This window comes from Diadema antillarum, unplaced genomic scaffold (assembly GCF_040938485.1).
Source record: "Diadema antillarum isolate AM-2024a unplaced genomic scaffold, OU_Dant_1.0 seq00000082_RagTag, whole genome shotgun sequence".
Lineage (NCBI taxonomy): Eukaryota > Metazoa > Echinodermata > Echinoidea > Diadematoida > Diadematidae > Diadema > Diadema antillarum.
In genome coordinates this window covers 2374048-2391255 of record NW_027271175.1, presented here as the reverse complement: position 1 = coordinate 2391255, position 17208 = coordinate 2374048, and the positions used below count along the sequence as shown (strand labels likewise).

Below are 17208 nucleotides of genomic sequence, written 5' to 3'. Positions count from 1 at the left end.
TGCATGTTTCTGTCTGTTTATACTGCTCAATACAATTGCTTATGTGTATCTATTTGTGGAATGTTATAAATTACTATCGTTTTAAATCACTGCACTTGATATTCTTTGTCTTTGTGCTTTTGAAATATTAAAGGGTGTGTACAGTTCCGGTTGAGGTGAGGATTTAGCTTTTAACGTTTTGCGAGATATTCAGAAACCACTCTATGAGATGTCAAAGAACATGCAATTCTAAGGGGTATCAACAGTTTATTTGATGAAAATCGGTTTTGAAATGGCCGAGATATCCAAAAACAAGGTGAAACAAAGAGATTCTAATAAAAGACGTGGCCTGTCGTCTTTTATTATTATTACTTTTTTTTGGATATCTCGGCCATTTGAAAACTAATTTTCATCAAATAAACGTTGAATCCTTCTTAGAATTACATACTCTTTCATATATCATATAAGAGTTTCTCATGATCTCACTAAGGAATGTTCAAAACATGAATCACGACCCATAACCAGTACTGTATACAGTCCCTTTAAGTGTTTTCAATTTATAGTTGATTGTATGCGGAAATAAATCAGATCAAATCTAAACATTGCCGTGGCCAACCAACCTGTGTGTTTGCGACACAATATTTATTTATATGTATATATATTTTTTTTAATATGATTTTTGCGTAATGCTATTAAAAAGAGCTAGTGAAGATTATATAAGACTATCTACTTTATATATGATATCTATCTAAAACCATTACCGTGGCGAATCAACCTGTGTCTTTGCAAACAATATGCAAATTGTGAAACTTGAGCACAATTAATGCCTATCCAGCCATTCTGAACAGTTATTCATACATGGCGATGATCAAGAAACTGCCAATTAGGGCTACATGCGAAGTTCGTAAGTGTATGATTTCATCAGGTGTCAAGTACTGAGTACTTGCAGTACTCGTACCTGCAGCACTGGTTACACCTTGCACCCTCCCATTCATGGTTTGATTATGCAGCTTGCGCGCCGTACTAACGAGATGTGTGCGCGTCGCTAACATCTCAAAACAACTTCCGGTTTATCCAGCATACTTCCGCACTGGGTTCACTCGAAAGCAGGTGAGACACCGGGAGAAAATGCGAGGAAAACAGCGAAGTCCTGGTGAAATATGCGCCGATTGTGGAACAACAGGTAAATGAAACATATACCTTGTAGATGCAGGCTATTTGGATGGTATACAAAGCCATTAAAGTCAAACAAACTTGAAGTAGAATGTTGCATATTTTACGAGAGCAGTGGGAGCGGCACGAGAGATTCGATATGCGGGAGGTGACGGGGAAGGCAGCCGCTCCTCTCCCGCTCCCCTGCGATATGGAGGCATGTATGATTTTCCTGCAGTGCAGTGTGGGCATAGACTTTCTGTATACGTATCGCGTGTATATTCCATCATGAATACGAAAGCAGGGCCAGGGGCGGTATTAGTGCTGTTAATTAGATCCACATACGGATTCTGTTTGTGATATTTCTCCCAAGCAGTTACACTTCCTTTTTCATATGTCAAGTTTCAATAGTGAATACTAGAATGAATATTGAGCTACATTTGATTTTAAAGGTTTGGTTTCCTCATTTCTCATGTTTCCTGTAACAACATGTTGCTGTTGTAACTGTTAGTACTAAAACGCTAAAAGAAGTAGGCTGTGAGACTGTCTGTGGTGTGGAGTCAAGTGTACACGACAATTAAAAAGGTGCATCTTGGCCTTGCTTGGGCTTGTTGGCTGAATTAATGATTGCATAAAAGCAAATTAAGTAGACTACCATTGTCTAAAATGCTTGAGTTTGACAAGGTTTTCACACCAAAATATGAAATCAGGTTTATCTGTGTTGGCTAACCCTAGCTGCATACTTTCTCATGTTTGAAATGCGTTTCAATGCCAACTAACAAAACATGTTTACATAAATATGCTATGCCTTTGGATCATGTTTCTTGAGTTGTTGCATTTAAATATCAACTCTGTTCCGAGTTGATTGGGAGGCTCGAGGCCTTGTCACTGCACAGCTCCATTGCGCAGTTTGACCTGAAGAGTGAGATGATGTGTAGTTGGCAGTGATTGGCATGGGTAGATCCGAGCCCTATAAACGCATTTCAAAACGACTCTGCTTTTATCATTTTTACAGAAATACATTTCTGGCTCAAACAGCTTGCATTTAGAATATCAACTGGCAAAATTTCCTGAAAGTTGTTTTAAAACCTTAATTCTGCACTAGAAGTGAGTTGATAAACGCACCCCCTGACAATTCCTCACAACCTCAGTTGCTGGCTAAGTTCAGAAGAACATGCCAGTACACCAGGCATTACACATTTCAATAAATGCAGCTCATGCAGTGTACTGAGTAACTAGCAAATCATATGCAAAATCTGCATGCTGCTTTCTGCAATGTTTCTCAGTTTCATACCTGTAATCAATTCCCAAATGTAGTTTGTAGTGCCATTGTTGAAGAGCTGAATTATGTGATTTCAGTACCATTATGTAACATAGAAAATCAATGGCTGTCTTTTTAAGGTCATAACTGTGCGGCCCCAATCCCCGGATTGCTGCTCTTTATTTGGATGTTTGATACACTGTAGATATGCAGAAGATGACGCAAACAATGCATTTAATAATTTTCCTCGTATCACTTTGTAATTTGCTATGTATTTATTATACCAACTGAGCATTACACAAACTTCTTTTGTACAGCAGTTTTCTTCCATAGAAGTGTACAGGATACCATTTGAAATATTATTCATCAGCTGAAATAGCTTTTCAAATTTGAGTTGGAAAATTATTCCCTTTACGACTTTGACATCCTGAAAAATGTGGGAAGAATATATCTTTGGCTTTTAAAAACAATCTTTGAGAACTGTCGGACAATATGAATTTTTCCCACAACTGAATGTACTGTACACTCTTCGTTTTGTTTAATGTACAGTATACACTTGTGTAATCCAAGGAATGTAAGATTTTATGATAGCTTTTTGAAGATACACTCACTGCTCTGTATTTGGTGACACACTCATACTGTGTGTGGCTTACATTTTGCAAGTACACTGTTAATATCATAACAAGACAATTTTGTGAGTGGTTGAATCGGTAATGAAAACTGAAATGGCAAAATGAGAAATGAGCATTGTCATGTGTGATACAATTGTGCATGGTTTAATGTTATTACCAGTATACCAACAAACTGGGTTTTGTGAGGGATCCATTGATTGTTAGTGCTGGAATAGGACTCTGCTGAAATCGAATCTTATAAATTTTTTGAGTTGAGGACACTCCGTACTGTAAAAATAGAAATTTTTATGGTATGGAAATTTTTATGGTGTGGAAATTTTCCTACATGATACTGAAGCAAAACTAAATGATATGCAATTATGATTGTAATCTGAATATTGCTTTTATTCTGCAGAATTAGAAACATGCAAAATTCATTTACTGAGCGCAAAGAAATACACAAAAATTTCCACCGTTACAAAACTGCAATTCTGTTCATGAAATTGGATGCGAGTTGTAAATCTGATCAGCACACACAGTACTTACTGGTTGCCACTATGATGTCAGATCAGCTTCAGTTGTATGTCAAAACTAAGACATCTGGTATGGAGGACCCACATACGTACACATTTTTGTAGCAGGCAGTCATGCATGAGCTTTATGATTTTCGTCCCTTTGTATCACACAGATCCTGGCTGGGCGTCTCTGAACAGGGGCGTGCTCATCTGCGATGAGTGCTGCAGTGTTCACAGAAGTCTGGGGCGCCACATCTCACAGATCCGTGCCCTTCATCATGGCCCGCCGTGGCCCAGAAGTCTCTATGAGGTAAATGATATCATGGGTGTATGCAAGGGGGGGGGGGGGGGGGGGGGGGGTCGGGAGGGTCATGCGACCCCCCAAATTTTCAAAAGGTCCACTTTTTGTAAAAGACATTTTTGTTTTTTAGGGCTTTTTACCCTATTATACAACAGGAAAAAAGTGACCAGGTGGTGTTCCAGCAAATTGTCAGAAACCTCGTAAATTTCGTAACTTAGTTTTAATATGCCATACCATATTTCTAAGCCGCACTGCCATGCCGAAAAAGTCACTTTTGTATGCACCAAATGGCCCCATTTTAAGATATAAAAGTCAAAAACTCCCTACTGTGCGAGGGGGGACACCCCCCTCCCACACCCTCCCCCCACTCGGTCGCTCTTCTCCCTCGCAAAGGTAAAGGTCCAAAAATTTGGATTACGACCCCCCCAAAAAAAAAAAAAAAAAAATCCTGGATACACCCCTGGATATCACGCTTCAGTGCAAACTGATTCAAGGACAAGTTCACCAAAATGTAGATTGAGTAAATGAATGCAGCAATACTTCTAGTAGAACACATCAGTGAAAGTTTGCGGGAAAATCTGATTATCTGTTCAAAAGTTATGAATTTTTAAAGTGTCATGACCGCACTCGCTGGATGATAAGACTACTGTACAGCATTTTATGATGTCACTGCAGGACAGTGATATACACACTTGTAAAGAAGATGTAAGCAGACTTTGATATATTTTCAGATTTCTGGCAAAGTGAAAGAGTGCTTGACTTAATTCTTTTAAAGAGCAGGGGGAACAACATTACCCTTAACATGTGTCTGTAGAACAAGTCTAGGGAATGTGTACTTTTGATTAAAAAATGAAATTTGGTTTCTCTTCGTTCTCTTTATTTTTTTCTTTGTATCCTGTACATACAATGTACTTGCACACGTGTGTATCACAAAATAATAGCAGTCTTCTCATCAAATGATGGCTGCACGGAAAATTTAAAATTCATAACTTTTGAAAGGACTGTCTGATTTTCCTCAAATTTTCACTGAATGTGTTCTACGTGCTGTACTAGTGTTTCTACATTCACTCAATCCACACATAATTTTGTATGAACTTGTCCTTTAAGGAGATGTTGCTCTGAAACTTTCTCACAGAGTGAAGGGAGCGTTCTATTGAAGAAAAAACACAACTGACTCTTAAGTTTTTTATCCATACTACACAAAAATTTATAATAATTTTGTGATGTATCAATTATTTCTGCAATATTTCAGGTTCAGATAGATATTATGGCAAACTGACTACATGACGCGAAAGAACAAACATTTCTTGATACATATTAGGGCTTTTTACACTTGTGTTTCTTAACCCCGGACTTTCTCTGACCCAGGACTATCGTTAGTCCCGTACCAATTTTTTCAGCTTTTTACACTCGCCAATTAGTCCCGTACTATCTCTTGTCCGGGGCTAAGGAGAAAACTGACCTTTTTACACTCGTATTTCTTAGCCCTGGACTTTCCAAACCACATGAATATTCATAATTACGCTGTGTACTGTACACGTACACGCGCGCACCGGCAGCACTTGATTACCTCGTTTCTGATTGGTCAGTGAGGGTCGGACTTCGTCTCCGTCGCTTAGCCCAGGATTATTTTTTCGTTCTGTTTACACTCACTTGCTTGGCACCGCAATTGCGGTGCTAACCCCTGCTATTTTGCAGGGCCAGATAGTACCGTACTATCGGTGGGGCTAGCCCACTTTGGCAAAAACGAGTGTAAACAGAAAGTGGGCTAAGGATAGTCCCGTACCAACGGTGGGGCTAAGGCCCCCCCTTAGCCCCACCGTTGGTCCGGGGCTAAGCAAAATTTTACAAGTGTAAAAAGCCCTATTGTGTGGAACTCGATTCAAAACAGTCAATAGTTTCAGAGATATGGCGGTTTTCAATGTCATTGTCAGTCCAGTTTCGAAACGTTCTGACGTTAGGTAAAAACCTCTGGCACGTTAGGGGTTTTGGGCCTGGCACATTAAGAGTTTATATTCCTTCTTTGAAACATTTGTCAACATATTAAAGAAGACATCATTGCTGTACCGTTTGTCACAAATGGATTCATGAAATGCACAAAGAGCTCTTGTTACAATTTTCTTAAAGACAGCACAAAATGCAGAAAGACATATTATACATGTACATGATATCAAGACGTACAGGTAGAGAAGAATGTCTTTTTAAACTTTATGATGTCCTACAAGTATGTATTGATAATATTATGTTGTCATTAGATATAACAGGTACTGCGTACAATCGTATATTATCCAAATTATTTTGTCATGCCTCCAGACCTCTTGTGAGGGTTTTAGGTGATTCCAAAGGATGGAGTCATGTATAATTGTATTATAAAAGATTTGGTTGTCTCTGTCCGAAGTGGTAATCTGTTTCCCCAAGTGGCAGTCTATCTATCAGATTTGATATGTGCCTATGAACACCACACATTTTCCCATAGACACCACTGTGCTGAATTAGCATTGAATGTGATAAATGAGAACATAAAATTGCCTCCTCTGAGTGGGCATGTGCAGTAGAAATTAACTTATTCTCGATGGCCACTTCACAGCTACTAAACAGACTGGCTCCACGACTTTAGCAGCACTTCAAGTACATTGCATGCTCTCAGGTGTAGTAAGGTTGACAGGGTTGCCGAGTCTCATTATTCACATTTTACAAGTTTTTTGTGCTCTTGTGCTAATCTCCCAAAAGCTCATGCCTGAGGAGAAACTACGTACATGTACTCAGGATAGATTTTATGTGAACCTATTTTTGATTAGGGCCTGTCCTTGTGTTTTGAATCCGAGAAGCAGACTATAGTTACGTTCACACTCCATTGCCAAACTCGAAGTTTAAAGGGGATGGCTAGTAACTGATCAGTGGGAATCAGTGGGAATGCTGGGGGATGATTGTTCCAATCCTTGTGGGATTCGTGTACAAGTACATTATATATCTATTGTTGTGTAAAAATTACTTGCTTCAGAATATGCAGTTTAATGTTTCCAGGTTAGCTTGCCTGTACAGTGACGGGGCGATCGTTAACGGTCTGTTAACGATCGCCCCGTCACTGTACAGGCATGCATGCTGATTGTCTGTTGACATTGAAAACCCCATAGTAGCATTGTACCCTTTGTCCAAACTCCCTGGCACAGAAAGGGTTATACTGATTGAGTGACTTTCTTCTTAAACTTGGTCACGTAAGGTAAGCGATGGCCCAGGGCCACTAAATGTCGATGTCGGGCCACCAAATTTCCTTTTTGGTGGCCTGATTGGGCATCGAAAACCTAAAAGGAATTTTCAGTTTCCTTTTCTTTCCTTTTTTTATTAGCCACTCCTTTTTTTCTTTTTCTTTTTTTTTTTCTTTTTTTTTTGGGGGGGGGAGGGGGCACCAGAATTTCATTGTATTTGAAGATTGCAGAGCTAGTGTTGAGCCCTGTTTACTGGATGGAATGAACATGGGACCAGATTATCCACTGATCAATGTGAAATTATGAATGTACTGTTTATTATGGTGTCATGAGATTGATCTAGTGTTGGATATGCCAATAGATTTCATTGTTAATCTAGAACAGAGCAGAAAGCTGAAAATCTGTGAAGAAAAAGAGAGGGAAAGATCCCAGGGAGATATATACAGTCAGTCTTGTCTGTCAGTAAAGGGAGAATTTAATTCACGACCAGCTCAGATGTCAGCGTGTGTGCTCTACACGCTGCAAAGATCCTGGAGCATGCCGGGGGAGATTGTTTACAAATAACTGTAGTAGAATGCAGACAAACCACATTCTGTCGCTATGACTCAGCGTTGGGCTCAAGTTCGGGGGAGATGGGAAAGTGCATTGCCAGTCGGGAGTGAAACCAAAAACAAAGATATAAAACCAACAGTTTGGTTTGCTGTGCATGTAGTCAGTAGCTTTTATTCGCATCACCCTCCTATTACCTCGTATTGTTGTTTCTAAATCCAGGGTGATGTGACCCAAAGAATATTGAGTAGATTAGTGTTTACATGAAACTTTGTTCTGTTTTTACAAATTTGTTCATTTGTTCATTTTCTTTTAATTGATTTATTTTTTACTGTGTTTCTTTTACACGTACACAGTGGATTTTATTCAAACAGGAAGAGTACATCACTAACAATGACACTATTAGGAGTCATGGAAGTTACTTTCATTTTCACTGGTATATGTGAAAAAACAAAATACAAAAGGGTAGCATACTCTACTTCAGTACATAGTATCTTGTGTAAGTACTAGGTCCTGTACTTAAAGGTCCAATTCACCTTTGGGAGCAGTGATTTTAAAAAGGTGTTCAAGGTATCACCTTTAATGCATATCTATGTGTAGGTCTGTTGTACCATAAAAGTCCTACCATTTGATATATAAAATTTTCGCAATAAAGCGTAAAATATAAGGAGATACATGTAGTCTGTATCAGTATTTTTCTCAATAAACCGTAACTGTAGACGGTTTAGTCTGGAAACATTTTTATCTTAACTATTGTTTACATTTTGTATCAATACTTAACATTGATTTTACAGATTCAGTTTTTTTTTTTTTTTTCGGTGGTTATTTCTATCCATAACTCACATTTTAGAACTATTTTAAAGTACCAATGCTGGGTTTTTGTTTCATCTGCAAATGGTGAATTATGCTTTTGATTGTTGTGTAATACAGTATGTTGTTTTGGGTACTATTAGAAATGTTTCTTAAAGGGGTTCATGCAGCAGAGAGAAAGTGTATAATGTATCCTGTCAAATATCCCACATATTGTGTGGATGGTGTACATGAACATACTGCAATAATAAAATCAAAACTGCAATTATGTTAATCTGTGACTTCAATAGTGACCATGAACACAAAAGTGGTCCATATATTTCCATTTTCTAAAAGCTCCCAATTGAATAAAATCAAATAGAAAATAGAGAACTCCAGGAAAAGCAAAGAAAATAGGAGAATGGAAAACTTTTAGATAAAAATGAAGAAAAAGAAAAGGAGAAAGAGAAAAAGGAGGAAGATGTAGAAAGTGGCAAAGACTAAAGATAGAAAAGAAAAGTAAAACATGAGAAAGCATTAGATCTCAATGTAGAGGATACAAAATTGGAAGAAGCAGGAAAATGGAAAAGTACATTTACTACTAAAAGCAGAAATGAAGATGTTAAAACTCAAAGCCCTCAATCCTGCATGTTCTCAAGCCTGTGTCCAGCATAACATTTCAATTATAGGATTCATAACTCTTCTCAATGGAAAGACATGTATTTGATCTGTTGAACAGGCATAAAGAAAAGAGGTATCAGGACTCTGAAACTTTGATCCTCTTGTATCTGTCAGAGTATTCTTAAGATATCTGAGCTACTGCTTTCACATACTTGTCTCTATGCAATACTGTTTTATATTGTTGAACTAAATTTTCTCGTGACGATTAATAGAGAAAATAGTAGTTTTCATGTTTCTTTTTCTCATTCTTCCTTTTCTCTTTCTGCTTGTTTGACTTCTGTAGCTTAAATGGAAAACTTCAGTATCAATGTGTTTACAGTAAAACTGTTATTCCTTCCTGGAAAAGTCCCCAGATGTCTGTGCCAGTTAGATTTGATTTGGATAAACGCAGTAGAGATTCATATACTAGTTTATATAATCTTGTAAAAACCTTATTGTGCAGTGTCTCAAAGATGTGACTTGCCCATTATAAACCATGAAATCTTGTTGTTGTTGTTTTTAAGGAAAAAAAGGAAGAGAGAGAGGAAAAATTTGGGGCCCTATACAAATGATTTGCCCCAGACAATGCTAACATAAAACAAACATTATAAATCTTAGAGATATTAAACAAGGATATACCATGTCTCCACGAGGGAGCTCATATTGTCGTCTCCACATTAAATCTGGAGACGTTCATGAATCTCTCTTCAAAACGGAGAATGTCTGTATTTGTCTCGTTACAAGCCTGTCAGATTTTGTAAATCGCTCAGTGCACTGTTTTCAAATAAATTGATCTATTGCTATTCAGCCTCTAATACTTTTAGCAGCTCCCGTGATATTTGATGGCAAACATTCCTTTATTTGTTATGGAATGTTTGCAATGTTTACAGCTGTTTTGACACATAAAAATAAAGCATTTTGTTATCTAGTGTATTGTTTTTATACTCTGGGATGATGATGTCTTTAATACCAATCTTGTGTCGTCTCCATGGTTACAGATGGTGCATGCCCTGGTGAGTAATGGAGCCAACTCCATCTGGGAGCATTCTCTCCTCGACCCATCCCAGGTCAGGAGCGGCAAAAGGAAGCCCAACCCGAAGGACTCTGTTCAGTAAGTGCAGTCTCTACATACATGATACAAACAAGCTACTATATGCGCCAAATATTTCGCGAGGGTTTTATTTTTGCGAATTTCGCGAGTCAGATTCTATTTGTGAATTTAAAGACACGCGAAAATATTGACTCTGATCCCCGATATGAATGTAACGTGCACGTATGCATTTCTCTGTTCAGTCCCATTATCCATGATCACGAATTTAACCACTTGCAAAATCGTCAGGAAGTCCCGACTCACGAAAATTTAGACTTGCTAAATATATGGCGTATACAGTACATCTTGTCCCTGGCAAGAGGGCATAAGTGCCTGTAGGGATGCGTTGATAATTTTTCTGCTTTTTGTCTCTGAGGCACACTACGCTTGTACAGGGTGCGGTATGCGTAATGTTGCTAATTTTTGGTTCAGTCAGTACTATGTAGGTACATTAACCATTCATTGACCCAGAAAGTACAGCAGTTGTTATGTACTGACTCTAGTGTTAAAATACTATATTATGTGCCATGTGATTTTAACTACCCAGCACTGACAATAGTGCACACAACAACAGTGCATTCACAATACTGATGCAATTAAAGGAAGGAACAAAAACACAAGGGCTATGCACTTGAAATGTTCTGTCAGTATGTACTGATGATTCATTCGCAGGTATCGTATGTTATTATCTGACACATGATGATATTAAAGCACAAATGGCCTTGTGTGTGCATATGAAACTACAGTACAATTGTATCAACTGAAACACTACCAAATGTTGCCTTCATAATAAACTAGCCCTAGGTCCAGGCAGTGGCCAGTGGGATGTATGGTACAGAGGCCATCAAACAGGACTTCAAATGAATGACTGTAGAAATCCAGGGCATCAAAATTGTCAGTGTACGAGTCATGAGTAGGATTCACACTGATGCTTATCAGCGGGATATAAATCAAGATATTTTCATCGCAATCAATATCTTGAGATTTTTGCCTGCATGTCAGACAAAAAAAAATCTCTCTAAATAGCGCAATCAGCATCACCATCCATATCCCCGAGAAATGTTGTGATTATATCGGAATTCTCGTGATATATCACCCCGCAGTGTGTGTGTGAATGCTGGAGTAAAAGACATGGAGATTTTTTGTCACATCATTCAAAACACATGCATGATTGAACAGCGCATAAACACGTAGCAAGGGTCACCATATCAGTAGGTTTTAGCCATGTGCACTTTGGTTGACAAATTATCGTGATTGGCAATCAGCAGGATTGTCTGACCGTCTGAACTGGTGTCTTAAAATCTCAAGGTCTGGATCATCATCATCATCACGCTATTTTGTTTGTGTGAATGGGACTACTGCTGTATGGTTTGAATGGAATTAATGTCAATAGGAATATTTAAATGCCAATTGGTCTTTGGTTTTAAATGAATTGAAATTGAAACTGAACTCCTCAATGAATGACTCTTTGAAACATGTTTAATGGTAACGTTCATATAATACAGTCAAACCTGTCTATAGCGGCCACCCAAGGGAAACGGAAAAGGTGGCCGTTATAGACAGGTGGCCGCTATAGACAGGTAATCCAACTTTGTGTCCATTGCTTACATGTATACATGTATTTTCGTTGTTTCCGTACACTGCAAAAAGTCCGGTGTTGAATAGTGAACACCGAGCTGGTGTTACATTTTCGGTGCTCATTTATGGTGTTAAATTAACACCTCCGGGTGTCATTTCCAAATTTTAAACTGTTTTTCGAAGAGTTTCTTAGTTACTGCACTTCTTGTTGATTTTTGATTTAAACAAGACGATCAAGAATTTTACATTAAAATACTAGATTTTTGAAAAAATGTGAAAATAAATTTACACCAAAGTAACACCAGCTGGTGTGGTCTCTTATTGAAGCTGGACGGGTGTTAAACCATTGATATTAACACCAACAAATATCAAATCAACACCATGTGGTGTCATTTTTGAATTAACACCAGTACAGTGTCAAAATAACACCAGGTACAGTGTCAAATTAACACCACGAAGTGTCAAGTGAACACTATTCAACACCATCACAGTGCATTTTTAACACCTGTGGGTGTGGTCCTTTATTGAAGTTTGATCGGTATTAGATTTAACACCCGTGGTGTTAAATCTAACACCGATATTTTTACAGTGTACAAGTACATGTATGTATGTACGTATGCACACACCGTGTGTTTCATGTCGGTGTATATGAAATTGTTGCACAGTAGTATGTGTATTGTCGTGAAGAAAGCATAACTGTTACATTAACACTAGTGCATTATTATGACTGAATAAGGGATGAATGCAGCGGTGGCGATCACTGAACATTGCCCGCACGGCTACAAAGCAGAAAAACACGCTGAATTATCGGCTCAGCTACGGCTCCGTTGGGTTTTTGGCCGCTATAGACAGGTTAAAATCTACCGTGGGAAACAAAATTTGTGGCCGCTGGCCGCGTTAGACAGGTGGCCGCTATACACAGGGTCTTTAACAGGGATTTTCTCTCGGGGGAATTTTTCAGTGGCCACTATAGACAGGTGGTCGCTATAGACAGGTGCCGCTAAGGCAGGTTTGACTGTACGTTGATATTTGTTTGATGTCTTAACCGTGGGATTCACCATTTATTTTTCCCTTTCTTTTCTTTTTTTTTTTTTTGGGGGGGGGGAATTTCCTGTCAAAGAAGTTTACTCACAGCTCATTGGCTCAAAATACAGTATGTATGAATAGATGGTTACCATCGTATTATATTAATAGTGGACAGGATCGAAGATAACTGATGTGCCAGGTCCTGCATACCATCTGGAATGGCACCAGAAGTGGCGTACATTGTACGTTGTAGAAATACTCTCTCAAACAGGCCATAAAGTTTTGATATCATAATATGTCACATCAGTGGCTCCTTGATAGGGCGGACTATGACCATATAGGTTCATCTCAAGACGTCCACTCCATATAGGCCTACCATTCTTCTCTGTGCAGTATAGTGATTGGCAGAAGGATTGGTTCAGTGTGAAAAAGTGTGCCATCAGCTTACATAGTAGTAGAATTCAGAAATGTGCTTACCCCAGGTAGATCAAAGTGAGCAAGTTGGTCATGGCGACTGTGAGTTCAATGCCTAGAACAGTGTTTAAAGCAAAAAATAAAGGAATACAAAATACAAACCGCAAAAGAAACTGTTATATCAATTATGCATAGGCAGAGTGTGTGTTCTAGTGTCACTGGGTTGTGCAACTAACATGAGGCATGCACTCATACCCACAAAATCAATCCCCAAACAAAAACAAAATGCAGAACTTAGATACTGTCTGATGAGTTTTGAAAGACCACACCTGTACACCATTGGGCTGAACTTGGTGTATTGGCTCAAGTTTGTGTCTCAGAAATAAACAACATTTATACAAAAGTGCTCTCAACTATCAGCATGCTGATTATAAGTGGCAGATTAATTTCATATGTACAGCCTTCAACTCTGGATGATTTGAAAATCATAGAGTGTCTCCCTACAATTCAACCCAGGAGCTCTGCAAGAGTGAGGGGTATTCCAAAGCCAGGCGCTGGTGTACATCAATGCACATACATACAAGTGTGCCATGCACCCTCTCACACTTTAAATCTACGATCACTCAGCCTTTGAAAAGAGAAAGAACTTTGTGCAGATGACCTTGGGGGTGTCATGCATTACACAGCATCCCGAAGCCAAGAGAAATAACTTGACAAGGAAGTACATCAATTTCCTACATAGTGCACAGTAAAATACCATATTTTTGACAATGAATTATCAGACGTCATGCCTGCATTTTTAATCTTGTGCCAACAACTGCCTGCTGTTGCAATGCAGTGAAATGCAAATTTTCAACATTAGACAGAGACTGTGCATGCTGATATCTTGTATGAGGAAGTTTGCACTCTTTTGAATATTTACAGAGTAACATGAGCAGGGCCAAATTTTGTGTGATGATGTATACTTTATGACTCCATCCAAGTTCCCTTGATCTTGGTTGCTCAGGCCAGCTCTTGCCATGATAAATATATCTCTTGCGTGTCCCTCTGAGTGTTACGTCTTCAATCTAAAACAAGGCTTCTTTGTATTCTTTCCTGTGCAAAGGTAGATAGTGTGCTTTATATACCTTTCTTTTATAGGTTTTAGGAGTTTCTTGGCCTCTGATTGGTCAAAGGGGCAGTCACTAGTTTTGCTACATGGCCCCGCAGTATTAAAGTAGTGAAGTATATCTTGCACACGTACAGTAGACTACTAGTGAAGGAGGCTGGGTAAAGTGTGTGTAAGGAAACATATTTTGCCTGCATACCCATATTTGTGCATTATGAAATTTCACATGATTTCTGCCCCTCAAAGCAGTCAATATTTCTAGGATATTGACATTGACTTTATACGCTTTCACTTGCCATTCTTTGTGATGGTGCTAGCAAAGCAAGTCACTTGCAATTTAATATTTTCTTTAACTTCTTCACCAGTGCTTTTTCATTTTAAAAATATTTGCATAATATCTGTCTTTCAAAAAGAATGACAAATGTACCCTGCACATACATTGTATTACACCTGACCTGTTCATAATAGATTGTGAATCTACATTCTATATAATTATAAAGTTATTGCAACTATTTAGATTTTGAGGTGATACTTATTGCGTTATTACTATTCATCTGTATTTTAATGTTAGGATTGTGAGGATGACTATCGTTGTAATCATGAAAACTTATAATTATTTTAGCATGTGGCTTAAGATAGAGTTTGGGATTAACCTTTTCCTTTGCTGACATGGAATTTTCCAGTGAATGGTAGTCTTCACCCTTAATAAGGAAGACCATTTCTTTTCTTTTTTTAAATGCCATCAAGCAAACTCTCATCGCTATGCGGGGAATGGATTGCTCGTAAAAGAGTTTGCAAAGTTCTTTCTGCCGGCATCTGTCGGCGGAACGGAATGTCAGCCACGCGCTTGATCGTCTGCCTATCTAAAAATGTCAATGTCAGAATCATCCGAGATGAGGATGGGCAAGGTAATTAGCTGGCTGGTATGTCAGGAGGTTTTTTTTTTCTACTTTGTCTTTTTTCCTTATCATTTGTTAAAGGTCAAAGGTCTGGAGAGATCTTTCACTGCCTCAGTGTCCAAATAGAAGGGACAGCTGATTTTCACTTTAAAGGTACTGTTTACCATTGGGAGCAGTGATTTAAATGTTTGAGATATTACATTTGATACATATGTGTAGGTCAGTTGTATCACAAAACATCCTACCATATAAAAATTCTGCAATAAAATGTAAAATATATGGAGATATCACTATTTATCTCAACAAACCATAACGGTAGATGGATTAATCTAGAAACATTTTTATTACATTTATTGTTCGCATTTTGTACATTTTCTAATACTTAACATTCATTATACTGAATCAAATGTTTGCATTGGTTGTTTCTATCCCTTACTCACCTTTTAGAACTATTTTCAAGCACTAAAGCTGGGTTTTTGTTTCATCTGCAAATGGTGAATAATACCTTCAAGATGGCAATATTTTGTTGACAGTGAACTTACAGCTCTATGAATACACTCTCTCTTCTCATCTTTAGAGTGCATATTTGTTCTTTCATCCTCTATCCATCAATAAAAAAGCCCTTGCAAAAACAAAAGATGGAACAAAGCAAAACAACATCAAAAGAAGAACTATGTAGAAGAAAATACTATCTCAGACATAACATTCATTATGTCAAATTCTACTGACAAAGACTTTACTTCAGAATAGATGTTGGACACAAGGGAAAACAGAGGTAGTTAAACAAAAGAAGGCCCCTTTTTCAGCTGTTCATGTTAAAGGTCTCTGTAATTAAAAGCTTACAAAGGTTATGGACCAAACATTGCCATATCCGAATGATATACAATGGGAGTGAAAAAAAAAAAAACGTTCAGAATATGATACACAGTGCAGGTAGGCTTCATCTTACCACACCTGTGTTCTGCTATTAACATCGCATCACTAATTTCAGGACTGAGTAATCAATGCAGTCATGCAGAGTTCCAGGGACAGAGGGCTATATAAAGTGGAACCGGACATGAAACTGTGTGGGTTGGGGTCTGAGCCAACCCATGGCTGGTGATAAGTACATTGTATATGAAAAAAACCAACAACAAAAATGGAGAAACAGACCCAAACAAAAAATAGATTTGTCACTGGTTCTGTGAGATTTGCAGACGTTTCCTTATCCATCATTTCATGCCAAATATCATGGATTGGCGGTTTCCATTCTTGTTTGTTGGTTTACTGTCTGTTTGTGTCCACATTTGTCAGTACCATATATGTAACCAAGGAGGTACTATCGTCTAGTACCCCCTTGATGTAACTACAGGAGGCCATAGAATTGGTAGGCAGAAACAAAGAATAATAATGATAAAGAAGATCCCTCAATGTGAGTCATGTATTAGGGAGTGAATTGGTCCAGATTGGTCACAGGAATGACCTGGGTTTTTTGTGTGTGTGTGTGGGGGGGGGGGGGGGGGGACAGAAAAAGCAGTCAAAAGTAATATGTGTATTTTTTATTGTACATTGCAATCCAGTCAGGAAGTGCAGAGTAGGAAATTACATCAACGAACCAAACTTGTACAGGTTCCTGATTTGCTTTGCTGCCGTGATCCTTTTCGTGATTGGGAGGGGGGGGGGGGGCATAATATGACAGTGCTTTTCATCAATGTCTCTCAGCCAAATTGCATGACTTCCGGCATTAAACATTATTTTTGAGAGACAATTTGATTCTTTCTGCTCTGCCATTATGGCAATGTTGTTTAGAATTTGTTCCTTCAGACTATTACCCTGTACTGTGGTAGTTCTGTATTTGCTGTAATAATAGTTACGTTCAGACGGTAGGCCCCAACCTCGAGGTTAGGAAACCTCGAGGTTTAGCTCTTGCCCCCTAACTACGACGTGTGTCCACACGACGAATCGTAACCTCGAGGTTACGAAACTTCGAGGTTAAGCTTCTGCCCCCCGTAACTACGAGTGGGTCCCACTCGATGTTAAAACCACAAAACCGGAAGTTTAAGCCCACATTGCTAACAAGGCGTCTATTTA

General features: G+C 38.4%; 1 protein-coding gene across 1 annotated transcript in view; it reads left to right on the top strand.

The window, feature by feature from the left end:
• The first annotated feature begins 1061 nt into the window (after nt 1-1061).
• The window catches only part of LOC139726308 (ARF GTPase-activating protein GIT2-like), an 81799-nt gene continuing 65652 nt past the window's right edge, over nt 1062-17208 (top strand). Inside the window, exons 1-3 of the mRNA XM_071637376.1 lie at nt 1062-1162; nt 3692-3828; nt 10022-10134. Coding sequence (XP_071493477.1) covers nt 1108-1162; nt 3692-3828; nt 10022-10134 — 305 coding nt within the window. The 5' untranslated portion in view covers nt 1062-1107. The remainder of the gene's footprint in view (nt 1163-3691; nt 3829-10021; nt 10135-17208) is intronic.